Raw genomic sequence first — 13,297 nt, 5'->3', positions numbered from 1 at the left:
CCGTCTTGGCAGGTTTGATGCTCGTTTTCTATATGTTGTAGTGTGGTTTGTCCCATTACAATCACGTTATTATCCGACCTTATCCCACTCTGATTAAGCTTAAGTGGGCATATTCTTGTCAAAACACATCCATTGTACAACATACCTTTGCACGCAAATTATTGGATGGGTGACAGTAAGAATATATTGTACCTTCGTTTTAACATTACACATACACACATTTTTAATAGGCTCGTACATCATCTAGGATATTCCTGAAGCAGCATATGAACAAAAAAAAAAAAATAGACAAATGCAAAAACAAATACCAAGAATACCGAATGCAGGCAGAAGCGACGCAATTTTCGCTTTATCATTAGTAGCGTGGCAACGTCCCAAACCACGCCGTTCGCCCGGCCCGTCCCCTAGTTGGACGCGGCCTGCTGCAGCTGCACGTCCTGCCGCATGGCCTGCTCAACGTCGTCTCGGTCGGGCATCACGGTGTCATCTGACTTTGCGTCGTCGTCATCGTCGTAATACTCCTGGTCCTCGACGTCGTCGTCGTCCTCGTAATTGTAGATGCCGTCCTCGTTTTCGTCGTACTCAAAGCCAAAATCGACGTCCGTGGACGTGCTGGCCGTGGCCGTGGCCATGGGCGCGTTGGCCGCTGTCACCGCCGGCCGTACGACGACCACATCGTCAAACGAGCTCGTCGTCAGCGCCACCGACGGCGACGACGACAAAGACGCCACCGACGAGCTGCTCGGCGTCGCCAGACTGGCGGAGGCGCTCGTGCCGGGCAGGGTCGAGTAGCCGTCCTGGACGGCGCGGCTGACGTCGCTGGGCAGCGAGGAGCTGTTCACCGATGCCGTGCTCGGTAGGGAGTACGTGGCAGAGGTGGCTGAGGCAGTGGCAGTGGCGGCGGCGGCGGCAGCTTGGGCGGGCGTCAAGTTGAGTCCGTCAAAGTTGCGGACCATGATGAAGCTGCTGGACACGCTCTGGGCATCGTCGTCCTCGTGGTTGCCACCGTCACCAGCTCCACGCGCCGTACCTGCGTCGCTCATCGCCGCGTCTCCATACCGCTCCGTGTTTCCGGCGTCGCTGATGGAAGGTGGGCCGGCCATGCTCAGCGTGTCGTCGATGCTCGGCGTGCTCATGCTCGTTTCGGTCGTGCCGGTGTGGTACTCTGGTCCGGGCGAGATGGGTCCGAGATGAGCCGTGGGGAGCGCTGGCTCAAAGACGGCGCCTGTACCGTCGTTGTCGCCGCCTGCCCACAAGGGAAGAAACCGGAACTCCTCATTGGACAGGCCCAGCAACAGATGCGGCGAGGCGCGAACCACCTCCAGCTCAAACTCGGGGAAAAAACAATCGCGGTCGTAAATCCTCTTGTACAGGCGGGAGGCGTGGTAGTAGAGGGCATAGCGAAAGTCGACAGCCGTAAATGCTTCCAGCTCGCCCATGGACTGGAGGGAGTACAGGGTCACATCTTGTCCGATCATGGGCTTCAGATGATCCAGCAGGTCTAAGCGCAGCTTGTCACGTATGTCCCCGGTGCCGATGGGAACGCCATAGATCAGGGACTTGAAGAGGGCGGCGTTGGCGGAGGCGACGAGATCCATAAAGTGGGTGCGATCAAACTGCTTCGACAGCTTATCCTCCACAGACCGGCCGAGCAGGCGCCAGTACACGGCCGTCATGGCTTTCTTGTCGTCGGGCAGGTCGTTGTAGATGTGGACAAACCAGTTCTTGTGCAGCACATTCTGGCGCACGTAGAAGCTGAGGCTCTTTTGGACGTCCTCGGTATACGTATTGTTCAACAAGTCGGAGTCGGCCAGGCTGCGGGGGAAGCAGACGCGGACAATGTGGGTAAGGTGGTCCAGGAGCCGGCGAACGGCGGCCAGCGCATTCGCGACGGGATAGTCATGGGGCCCTAGGAGATGACGCGTGTCGACCTGGGCAATGGTTTCCTCGATCTTGACAAACTTGGTGAGAACGTCGGCGATCTGTTGCAGCTTGAGAATGGGTCCATTGTATGTCTGGAACATGGTCGTCAGCGATTCGTACTCGTACTTGTGCACAACATCAGGGATCACGATGGAGGCCCCCGTCGCTGTCAGGTCCTCTGAGGCGGAAAACTCTTGGATGCGAGACTTGGTCTCGGCAACCTCTGTGTCCCGGTTTTGCATGATGCGCTGGACAAAGGCCTCGCTGGAGTGGTCGATCATGGTCTCCATGTCCTCGTCGAGCAGGCCCGACAGCTCGCGGCCAAACACAGACTTTTGACGGCTCTGGTACTTGCGCGGCTGGGCGTCGGTGGTGCCGGCCTCTTGCAGGGCGCGCTCAGCGACAAGGATGCGATACGCAACACGGGCAACGACAGGCAGTTTGATGTTCCATGCAATAATAAAGCACTCCTCCGGTAAGATGTCGACGATGTTGACGTTGTTCAACCTGAAGAACCAGTCTGAAACGATTGAGCGAAGGCGGTTTGCAAAGGCGAAACCGGTAAGCGGCCCGGACTGGTTCTGGCTTCCCGCCACCGAGGTAGCGTTGATGTGGTAGACATCGCTGCTCTTGAGGTGGAAAAGCTTCGCGAGGCCGGCAATGGTGAACACACGGGCGGCGGAGTTGAGGTGGAGCGGCTTGCCGGCCATGGCCAGCAACAGCCGGATGACGTTGGCAATGTGACGGACCTCACAGTAGTCGTCGATGCGGAACTCGGGTGCCAGCGGGAGGTCCCAGATGGAGCCAGTCAGCGAGCCGTCCTGCAGGATGGCGGGATCGGCGGGTGCGTGTGTGATCTCCGGCCTTTGTGGTGACGAGGGTGGTGGCACAGGGGACTCGTCCGAACCAACGTCTTCAAGATCGGTGGCCTCTCTCTCTGTGGCTCCGGTGTCCGAAGTGGACTCGACGGATGTTTGTGCGACTCCGTCGGACGGCGAAGTCGCTGGCTCCGGGACAGCATCGCCTTGGACGGTCAGTGGTTTGTGCTGGCCATTGATCCAGTAGCCCGGCTCGTCGATCTTGGCACCCCGGATTTTCATGTCGAAACAGTGGCAGGCATCGTCGTGGCCGCCGGCGGCGGAGATGGGCACACGTCGGGCTGGATCGAGGCGGGTCATCATGCTGTACTGCACAATGCCTTTGGGCAAGGTCAGGGCCTCGAGGTGCTCTGACCGCAGGTCAAAGTCGATCGACGGTCCCAGGTCGAGCACGTAGCGGATCTTCTGCATGACTGTGGCTGCATTGTCCCCGAGTAAGCCGCTGAGCAGCAGCTTGCTCGCTTGTCGTTTTTGGTAGCGCTCGTCGTCGAGCAGCTGGGCGAATTTGGCGAAGCCACTGTCACGGAGAACGGCCGAGTTGTAGCAGAGCAGCCAGCTGGTGGGGTAGGCTGTGCCCATGCAGGTCATCTTGATGGCAGCGGCCGAAGAGGGCGGGATCTGGAGCCAGACGAGGGTGTCGATCTGGGCTTCGGGGAATACATTGGCAAACTCGGCCTCGGCGGCGATGATGTGGGTGACATCTTGGTCGTGCAGCCGGTTGGTCTGCTCCCGCTGGACGTCCAGCGGGCTGTGACGTGATACGTGCAGGTCGCTCTGTATGAGGGAGAGAGGGAAAATGTCAGCGATGCTGCTGTCTCTCATTATTACTCGAAAGATATAGCAAGAAAAGACGAACTCACCATTTTGATGGCCTCTTCTAAACGTTTCTGAAAGAACTCGGATGGAAACCGCGCACGCAAACACAATGAAGGAGACTTGTTAGCGAAGGGCCGAGTCGCTTGTGGTTTGGGTGAGACGTCGTTTGTTGAAAGAGGACGAGACAAAGACGGGCGAAGAGACGGAGGAAGCGAAAAGCCGTGCAACTTGTAAAACGGATCAAAGCATCGAGCGTCAGAAACTGTCTATAAAGCAGACTCTGCGGGTCGCTCAGAGGCAGTTCCAAGACGAGACCGGGCCCAGCGGGGCCAGGGTGGCAGGACGACGGCACTTGCTGGTGCCTTGTCGATATCGCGATGAGGTGGTTTTTGCTTGTCACAAATCGAAGATTGCCATTCGATCGCGATGGGTTGGGTAAGGAGAGAGGGAGAGAGAGAGAGAGAGAGAGAAGAAAAGAGAGAGAAGAAAAAGAAAGAGAAGAAAAAGAGAGAGAGTCAGACGCCAGGCACCAGCGCAAATTCAAGACGGCGACGGGGGAAGGAGCGACAGTCAATTGAATGACGGAGGCAAGAGGCAAGAACCAGAGAACCAAAACGAGAAACAGCAAACCGCAGCACAAATTGCCAGCTGTGACGGAGTGAATGATTGCGGGAAGGAGCGATCTTCACGTGTTCTAGGCATCCACCACCACAGGCCACAGGCTGCAACCCAAGCTGTACGACTGTTGCGCAAGCTTGCTCGTTCTCATAGGCTTCCAATCCTGATGAAGGTCGAGATTCTGCAACTTACAGGATTAAAGCGGGGCATCCAAACGGCATGCGGCTGCAGGATGAGTCGTTCTTTCCATGAGAGGGGCCAGATGTTACCGGTGGGAAGGAGCAGAGCAGCGATGCCGAATGCTAAACGGCAAGAGCTCGGCCGCCTTGAAAGACATCCTTCAACAGCGGCCACATCATGACACAGTCATTGTGGACGTGCATCTGCGGCGATTGGATTGTTTACCGTCGTCTTGAGTCACAGCCGTATCGAGGACGCTAGGGCCTGTCAAATCTTGTGTCAGAATGGCTTGGTTGCCTCATTGCTCCAGTTGTCAACTCTGGGATAGCGCCCTCGCGCCTTCCGTCCCAAGTCTTATCGGCATATGGGGCTCTGTTCTCTTTCTGGGGCAGGTGCACGTTCGACGCCTTAGAGACAGAACAGGAAGGCGGGGCAAACGGGCAGTTGCACCTCACTGGCTTAGATAATTTTCATATTGTAAGACCTGCCAGGCTCAAAAGAAACGAAACGCAACTCGGACGTCGGTCGACATGGGGTTGCATTATTCTGATTGGTGAAAAGATAACCTGGGCCTGATTGCCCTGCGGCCAGCCGCGTGCAGGCCTTTGGTTCGTTGGAAGAAGATAACCTGTAGGCGAGAAGGCCTTCTCTTCTTTCTGATTTAAACAACTCCGTTAGAATTGGGGAAGGCGCGGAGCATTGACGAGGTTAAAACTGGAAGTAGGGCGAGGTGAATTAGGAAGGAACAGTTGACGCCAAGAACGACAGCTTCTTATCTCAGATAAGACACAGCGCTCTATTCATATTCGATGTATCTACAAAACACAATTCAGGACAATGTGGAAAACGCGACCAGGACGAGAACCGGGAACATCCAGGCCAGCGACACCAACCCGGGCGCGGCCCAACGCCCAGGCGTGTCTTGCATGCGTTGGGGAGGGGCGAAACGGAGCACGCGACCTAATGGGGCGAAACGACAGGTGAACCACACAACGCTACCCCAGCGCCCCAAACAAAGCGGGGATGCCTCCACCAGGAAGAGCTCGTTAGTGAGGATGAGAGGGTGAGAGGGCGAGGGCAAGACTGTGCATCTCGATGCCTCTTCTTCTGCGTATCCGACTGCATAAGGCATAAGTTACTTGGCGTGAAGGGAGTTATTGCAGAGCAATTCCGTTAGCGAAGATGTGAACGAAAGACGAGACGCAGACTCAAAGAAACAGACGTATCTCAAAGGTAAAAGGTACCGATGACGAACAGATCTGAAAAGGACCGCGAAAAGGTGCCGATCGCCCCTGTTTTGCGCCTTCCTGTTTTTCTCCTTCGGTCTAGCTTGGTTCCTCCGCAGCTTCTTATTCTGGTGGTCTAAATCCCCCTCTTTCCCGTCTGGACATCGTTCGCAGAGTCTCAACAAGCCAACTCGTGCATCTTCATCGAAACAAAGACATCTCGACAGCCGTTAGATGAAGCATCGCAAAATCAGTACAGACAGACTACCCCCTACAGAATACCGGCATCATCCAAAGCGTCCGCCGCGAGACACACAGCAACCATGGCCGTCGCACCCCCAAAGTATGTCTTTTCTTGGTTCTTGGCCCGCTTGAACACAAGCCTCGGTCTTCGTCCTGTTCTTCCTGGTTTGTCGTTGTCTGATTGCCGGGAGTCCTATTGACTAACACTTAGCCCTTCTAGCCGCTTCCGTACCGCGGCTGCCATTGCCGTCGCCGCCGCCCTCGGTGTCGGCTACACCGTCCGCCGCAACTCCAACCGCCTCCGTGAAAACGAGCTTGTCCAGCAGCGTGCGCGGACCGGCACCGCGACGCCCGTCACGACGACGAACCCGCCGAACCTGTACGTCAGTGTCGACCGGAGCGGCGGCGGGATTTGAGCAAATGCAGGCGCGTGGACGACGACAACTGATGTGGCTGCGAGGCTATCCCACCGACGCCATGTGCGTCCAAACTATGCGATCTCGTAACACGACACGAGAACGTCAATCAGCTGCCGTTGCACCAAAGTCGATGCGTATTGAAGGGATTGGATTCTCTGCCAGGACTACGACAATCGGACACTCATTTTCACGGCGTTGCTTTGTTTGACCAACGATTTGGCAGCTTTTATTTCAAGACATCTCCTCACACTGTTTCTGCTGTACGATTGCCACGCTGCCTTTTTAGACGGTTCACGGAATAACATCTACTTTTCGAGTACAAATTGGCCATTGCCGGTGAAGTAAAAGACACGACACGGTCCAGACTGCAATCGGACGATTTTCGGTGAATAGGCAAACGAGTCCATGGGCATGGTCTGTGAACCTGGGAATGGAAACCTGGAGGATTAGGAGAAGCATTGCCGGCGCAGAGATGGAAGCGGAGGCTCCTAGAAATGGGGCGGCCGGCAAGCTGCGGAGAGGGGAAAGTGTTGTCAACTGTGCTACGACTGGCCGGCCATGACAGGATAAACAACCCAGGTCTATTCAGAGTTTGTTTCCCGGTTTATTGTATATAGGTACTTTCATTGTCTGATTTTCACTTTGATTTTTAGTTTAATTAATTCCGGGATTTTGGAAAGACAATGTCAATGACGCTGGATTTAAATCACAATATGGAGAAGAAATTGTTATAAATGCAAACCCAGAACCAGACTCGGAAGAGATGCTCTTGCGTGCACAGGAACACGACATGACGCGAATAAAACATGAAAACAGGATCCGGTCAGACAGAAACGATAACACATAATGCAAACAACACCATGAATGCCATCCAAACAATGCAGACAAGAAAGAGAAAAATGAACAAAGTAGGACAAAGTAAAGACAAAACAGCCACCCAACATAAATAGAAAAATAGCAAAACCAAAAGAACAAGCAATGCTCGACTCGTCGACAGCAGCGGATCCAGTCTGCCACGCATGACACGGTATTCTGAATTGCAATGACCAGAGCAATAGAATAGGCTTTCTTGCGCAGCCGCCGTGCCTCCTGCACTCCTTCTATAGCCGGTAGACGCTGTCGCTGTCGTCATCGTCCGAGACAACGGCCGCCCGCCGGTCGACTTCTTTGCCCTTGGCCGGCCGCGGCACGTGGCTCTGGTGTTGGCCCTGACCGCCGCCGGGGCTCTCGCTCGCTTCGTTGCGGTCGCCACCTGCACCGCCTCCCCTCCCGCCGCCACCTCCCGTTCCGGCACCACCAACAGGGCGTGGGATCTGCCGAAGGATGCCCGAACTGGCCACACGGGGCAGCTGGCTGCCGGGACCAGGACCGGGCGGCGACGACATGCCGAGGCTGGACAGTGTGGCCGACACAGGGATGCGGCTGCCGGTGGGGCTCTTGGGAGTGTTGCTGCTGCTGCCGCTGCTGCCGCTGCCGGCGGCGGGACCTGTTGCCTGGGGTGTTGGTGTTGGGGGATGCACGGCCATTGATGGCGCCGACGGCACCGACGGCGCTGACGGGCCGAGGACCGTCGGCATGCGCGACAGGGGCGGGCCCGCTCGCAGCGTCTCGTGCCGGGCGTGTGGGGCCTGCGAGGCACCGTGCCGTTCTTGGCCCGTCTCGCCCTCGGAGCTCGACACGACGGCACTGGCGTGCCCGCTCACGGCGGCGCTGGTCCGTCCGCTGGCGTGCCCGCTGGCGTGCCCGCTGGCGTGCCCGCTGGCGCGCCCGCTGGTGCTCGCCAGCGTCTGCTGCTGCTTCTGGAGCGACCGCAGCTCGTGCACGACGTCGGTAAAGCTCTCCTCGAGCGTCTTCATGCGCGCCAGCACCAGGCGGCTCATGCGGTCGCGGTCGCGGTCGGTCTCGCCCACGGCGCGGGCGTTGTTCATGGCGGTGGCGAGGGCCAGCTGGGAGGCGAAGCTTCCCGGCAGGACGACGTCGGGGGCGCCGAGGGGCGGGCCGACGGCGGACTCGGAGAGCAGACCCGAGGCCGACACACCGGCATCAACATCGACGTCGTCCGAGCCCATGCCCAGCGACGACAAGCGGCGCTGCTGCAGACGGCGGACGGGGCTGTCGATGGGGCGGGGCGGGTGCCGGACGTTGCCGGGTGGGTGGCCTGCGGGAATCCCTGGTTGGGTTTGCGCGGCGAGCGCTGGCCGGCAGCGGCGGGGGGCGTACCCGGCGGCGCCACGGCCGATGTGTCGTGGCGGCTCGAGCGTGGCCGTGGCCGAGACGACGACGACGACTGCTGCTGCTGCTGCTGCTGCTGCTGCTGCTGTTTTTGTTGATGGGGGTGTTGATGTGGATGGTGGCCAGGTGTGGGCGACGGTGAAAAGAAGAGTCCCCCGGGTGACTGGCGCACGCCTAGGATGACGTCGCTGGCATCGCTCCCCACGTCGTTGCTGCCGGGGACGGGGGCCGGGTCTGCGTTGGGCGGGTTGTATAGAATGGTGTTGCTCGAGAGGGCGCGGGAGTGCATCGCGCGGCGTGACGAGCCGGGCCGGGGCGGCTTGGGCGGGCTCGTGGCGCTGGACATGTTGCCAATGTGGCCGATGTTGCCGATGCGGCGGGGGCTGGCCGGAGATGGCCCGGTCGCGCCTGGGCCTGGGCCTGCGCCCCCGCCCGCGTCCACCTCGTCGCCGTCGTTTTCGTTGTCGTCCTCGTCCGTCGCCTTGGGCGACTCGGGCGACCGTGCCGCTACGTGGAGGAACCGCGACGCAACGGGCGTCGCAAAAAAGTCGCCACCGTCGTCGTCCTCGTTGCCGTCCCCCGCCTCGTCGTTTGTCGGATTCTCGTCACCATCGTCGGCATCGTCGGCATCGTCGGCATCGTCGTCGTCGTTGCCCACGTCGTCTTCGCCATCGCGTCCACTCTGTCGCGACAGCATCGCCGCCCGCGAGTGCATCGGCGTCAGGCCATGGCCGCCCGTGTTGGTCACCTCGTCTTCGTCGTCGTCGTCGTTGGTGACCAGCTCGTCGTCGCCCTCGGCGTCTGTGTGGTCCTTGAAGGCCGCCTCAAAGGGGCTCCGTTGCGGCGGGTAGGGGTGCATGCCGAGCATGCCGAACGTGCGCACGTCCCGCGTCGCCAGGCCGGGCATGGCCGACACCGACATCAGGTCGGCCGGGTCGCTGGCGGTCGACCGCACCTCGGACATGTGCCGGAACCGCGAGGCGGCGGTTCCAAAGTGGTTGACGCTCATGCGCCGCTGCCACTCGTGGTCGGTGCCGGCCCCGCCGCCAGCAGCACCGCCGCCGCCAACACCAGGAGCACCACCACCGCCGCGCCTGTCCAGGGTCGAGTACGGCGTGCCGTCGTGCTGGTCCATCCAGTTGCGGATGGCCGTCTGGGTCTTGCGGCGCTCGTTGCGGCGCTGCGTGCGCAGGGTGGCAATGTCCGGGGTGCGGCGGAAGACCTCGTCGAGGGCGCGGTCTTTTTGGTAGCCCGCCACCGACTCTTCCCGGAGCCGGATGCTGGGGCTGAAGAGGACGGGGCGGCCGTTGGGGTCCGCAAACGAAATGCCGCGGTGGCGCGCGGGGCCGTGGCCGTGGCCGTGGCCGTGGCCTTGGTGGTCGACGAGGTCCGTCGGCTCGTACATGTAGGGGGCCAAGAAGAATGTCTCGTAGACAAAGATGCTGAACAGCAGCGGGAAGTGGGTGGCCTTGATGACGAGGCGGTTGAGGGCGACAAAGTGGTGCAGGGGCATGCAGTAGCGCAGGGGCATGAGCATCCAGGCAAAGATGTTGGTGGGCGCGACGTACGAGAAGAGGGCGTCGTTCTTGACCATGGAGATGGTGTTGATGGCAAACAAGAACTGGTGCTCTTCGTTGGCATTGGACGCAATGGCCATGAACGAGTTGGTCAGGACGGTGATGAGGATGGTCACGACGACAAAGTGGCAGATGATGAGGAAGAGCACGAGCAGCGTCTTGCCCAGCACATTGTACGTCGGCCAGGCGTCCCAGGCGGCCGGCGTGAAGCCCATGAGCAGCTGGAAGATCATGTAGGCGACGTCGGCCGGCGCGTTCTCGGTGTCGGACAGCGTGAAGAAGACAAAGAAGCCGGAGCACGACACGAGGATCAGCACAAAGACGGCGGCCAGGTCGACGGCCATGAGGCGGAAGGCGATGAGCAGCTGCGAAAAGTACCGGGAGTGGTCGAGGACGCTGAAGATGCGCGGCAGCAGCAGGATGGCGTTGGCCGCCAGGATGTCGTAGGCGCTGTCGTTCCAGCGCTGGGCGTCGGCCAGGAAGACGCCGCAGATGCGCAGCGAGTAGTAAAAGATGAGCAGCAGCAGGATGCCCAGATCGAAAATGTTCCAGAAGCTCATCATGTAGAGCGAGAAGCCCTGCTCGTTGAAGCCGACGAGCTCGTCGAGCATGAAGCCGGCGCTCCAGAACCAAAAGACCAGCTCGAGGGTGGTGATGCGGCTCGAGTGCTGCGCGAGGACGGACAGGAACAGGCCGATCAGGATGGCGAGCGAGCACGTCGACAGGAACTGGCGGTAGCGGGGCACGCGCAGGCGCGACAGCTTGAACAGCGAGGCGTTGCGCGGGTCGTAGAGCGTGACCGTGCGGCGGTGGAGCGCGGGCGGCGCAGGCGGCGCGGGCCGGGCATGCTGTGGCCGTGTTGGCTCCTCTTTGACCGGGTGGCTACGGCCGAGGAGCGGCGTCCGCTGGTCATTGGCGCTGTTGCGGCGGCCAGCGTTGCTGTAGTTGCCGTAGTTGTAGTTGCTGTAGTGGCCGCTGCGCTGTGCGTTGTGCCGATGGGACGCGGCCGCGACCGCGACCGCCACCGCCGGGGCCTTGCCGTTGTGGCTGTTGCTGCGGTGCAGCTGGTCGGCCGACGAGTAGAAGCTGATGGCGCCGTTCCAGATGGCCTCGAGATGCTGCACGACGAGTGGGTGGGCCAAGAAATGCTTGGCCGACGCGCGGATGGCGACCTCGAGCGTCGAGATGCGCGCGGCGGGTGCGGAGCCGGGCCGGGCCGACGACAGGCCGACCGACGACGTGTGGTGCGGGGAGAGCGGGCGCGAGGAGACGCCGGGGCCGGTGGCGGCGGCAGCAGCAACAGCAGTAGCATCGGCGCCCGGGATGCCTTGCAGCGGGTTGAAATCGTAGGACAGGGCGTCGATGAGCTCGCGGGTGGTGTACTCCTTGAGCAGCTTGATGGCGAGCAGCTCGCAGACCTTGGCGCGGGTGTTGCTGGTGCCGGCGTTGCCCGGGAAGAACTGGGCCTCCTTGGCGAACTGCAGGCAGTTGGCCATGAGGGCGTAGAGGGTGGCCCTGGAGAAGTGCTGGGCGCGGATCTGCTGCTGCATGGGCTTGACCAGGAACTGGGAGACTTGCGGGGACCGCAGCTGTTCCCAGGTGAGGGTGGTCTCGGTGCGTGCCTGGACGATGATGCGCATGGCGTGGACGATGCTGTAGACGGGAAGGGCGTCGAGGTGCGAGGCGGAGAAGAGCGGGAGCACGTGCGAGGCGCGGCGGCCGTCTTCGTCGGCTGGCACATCGCCGCGACGACGCCCGCCGTGTATGCCGTCGTCGTCGTCGTCGTCGTCGTCGTCATCGTCGTCGTCGTCATCGGCTTCTGTGAAATCAGCGGTGGCATGCCGGAGGTGAGCATAGGCCGAGCCTGGCGATGGTCCCTGACTGTCTAGGTGCTCGTCGTCCACCTCGACCGACATCCGAGGAAAGGTGCGCGTGTCCGCGTCCAGGTGAGGGTCCAAGTGAGGATCCAAGCCAGGGTGCAAGTCAGGGTCCATGGCCAGGTCTGGGTCGGCGTCCATGTGGGAAAGCAGCTCGTTTCCGGCGGGCCGTTTCTTGCCGTGGACGGCGCGCAACATCATGGAAAACATGTTGCATGCGGGTGGTTGTGCTGCGGGGGGACCGAGGAGGGGACGTTCAGCCAACCGAACATAGGGCATATGTCGTGTGTCGTATGCCGCTGTCGTCTGTGTTGTCGTACGCCGTCAAGTAGCGGCCGCAGAAAAGTCCCTCCCTGGCGTCCTGGCGCATTCCCTCGCCGGCGCCGGTCGTCAACAAAACTCAAAGGCACATCTCCAACGAGGTCCAAGGGGGGAAGAAAGAGAGGGAGAGGGGAAGAAAAGAAGAAGGGGAAAAGGGAGGAGGGGAGGGAGGACAGAAAGGGAGACGGGGGAGAAGACGGGGGAGGAAAGAGAAAAAAGGAGGCGCGGGAGAGGCTGCGTAGCCGCTGTAACGAAACAGAGCAAACGTAAAAAGAAAACTGTACAAACAAGAAACAAGGAAACCAGGAAACAAGGAACAGACGAAAGGATGTGGGACAGTCGAGAAGAACAAAATGGAATAACACGGATGGAATAAAATAGAAACGTGCGTTCGAGTGCCGTGCGAGTGCCGTGCGAGTGCCAGCGAGGCCGAGCCCACACACCTTTCAGCTGCTTCTGTCTGCAAGTGACGCGCGAGAAGCGCGATGCAGTGTCGTCCGTTCGTCGTATTGCCTCTGTAACTTTGGAGCGGCTGGGCGCTATCAAAATTAAGGAGAGCCCGATAAGGTGAAGAAAGTCGAGAAAAACAGGGGCGCGAGTGGGTAGCGCAGGCACGCCGAGACCATCTTGCGGAGCAATGTGGAGGCTGCACGATGGAGAGTGAGTGTGAACTGATGAGTGTAAAAGCGAGACGGCCGGGTGTCGTGGTGTCCTGAACCCTGGTAAGACACGAGTCGTTGAGCAGGCTGTTTCTTGTTTCGGCAGCTGAAGCGGGCAAAGGGCAAAAGGACGATGTGGCGTTTATGTTTTGGCGAGGCGGAACAAAGGCAAGATAAATGGTCGAGACGGGAGGGTAGGGGTGTGGGTGAGCGGAGTGAAGCTGTGCCAAATGGGACTAAGAGACAAGAATGCAAAAGTAACAATGAAATAAACCAAAAAAGAAGAAAAAAAAAAAAAAAACAAAGTGCAAACGAAGCCCAGTGACGG

At 59.7% G+C, this 13,297-nt stretch overlaps 3 protein-coding genes across 3 annotated transcripts; 1 reads left to right on the top strand and 2 right to left on the bottom strand.

The window, feature by feature from the left end:
* Positions 1–404: 404 nt before the first annotated feature.
* Positions 405–3,664, bottom strand: SPBR_06492 (uncharacterized protein; the record flags this gene model as incomplete). The annotated part of the gene is made up of 2 exons (XM_040764748.1): positions 405–3,575; positions 3,662–3,664. The coding sequence occupies 2 exons, from the start codon at positions 3,662–3,664 to the stop codon at positions 405–407; spliced, it is 3,174 nt and encodes a 1,057-aa protein (XP_040617551.1).
* A 2,300-nt stretch (positions 3,665–5,964) lies between these two features.
* SPBR_08006 (uncharacterized protein) lies at positions 5,965–6,300 on the top strand (the record flags this gene model as incomplete). The annotated part of the gene is made up of 2 exons (XM_040766257.1): positions 5,965–5,984; positions 6,105–6,300. 2 exons carry the CDS (start codon positions 5,965–5,967, stop codon positions 6,298–6,300), a joined length of 216 nt encoding a protein of 71 aa, XP_040617550.1.
* Positions 6,301–7,403: 1,103 nt separating this feature from the next.
* Positions 7,404–12,199, bottom strand: SPBR_06344 (integral membrane channel protein; the record flags this gene model as incomplete). Its single annotated transcript, XM_040764601.1, has 2 exons — positions 7,404–8,415; positions 8,445–12,199. 2 exons carry the CDS (start codon positions 12,197–12,199, stop codon positions 7,404–7,406), a joined length of 4,767 nt encoding a protein of 1,588 aa, XP_040617549.1.
* Between the last annotated feature and the right edge of the window lie 1,098 nt (positions 12,200–13,297).

The sequence above is a fragment of the Sporothrix brasiliensis genome (genome assembly GCF_000820605.1).
Source record: "Sporothrix brasiliensis 5110 chromosome Unknown Cont20, whole genome shotgun sequence".
NCBI classification, from domain to species: Eukaryota; Fungi; Ascomycota; class Sordariomycetes; order Ophiostomatales; family Ophiostomataceae; genus Sporothrix; species Sporothrix brasiliensis.
This window is presented reverse-complemented; position numbering and strand designations above follow the sequence as displayed.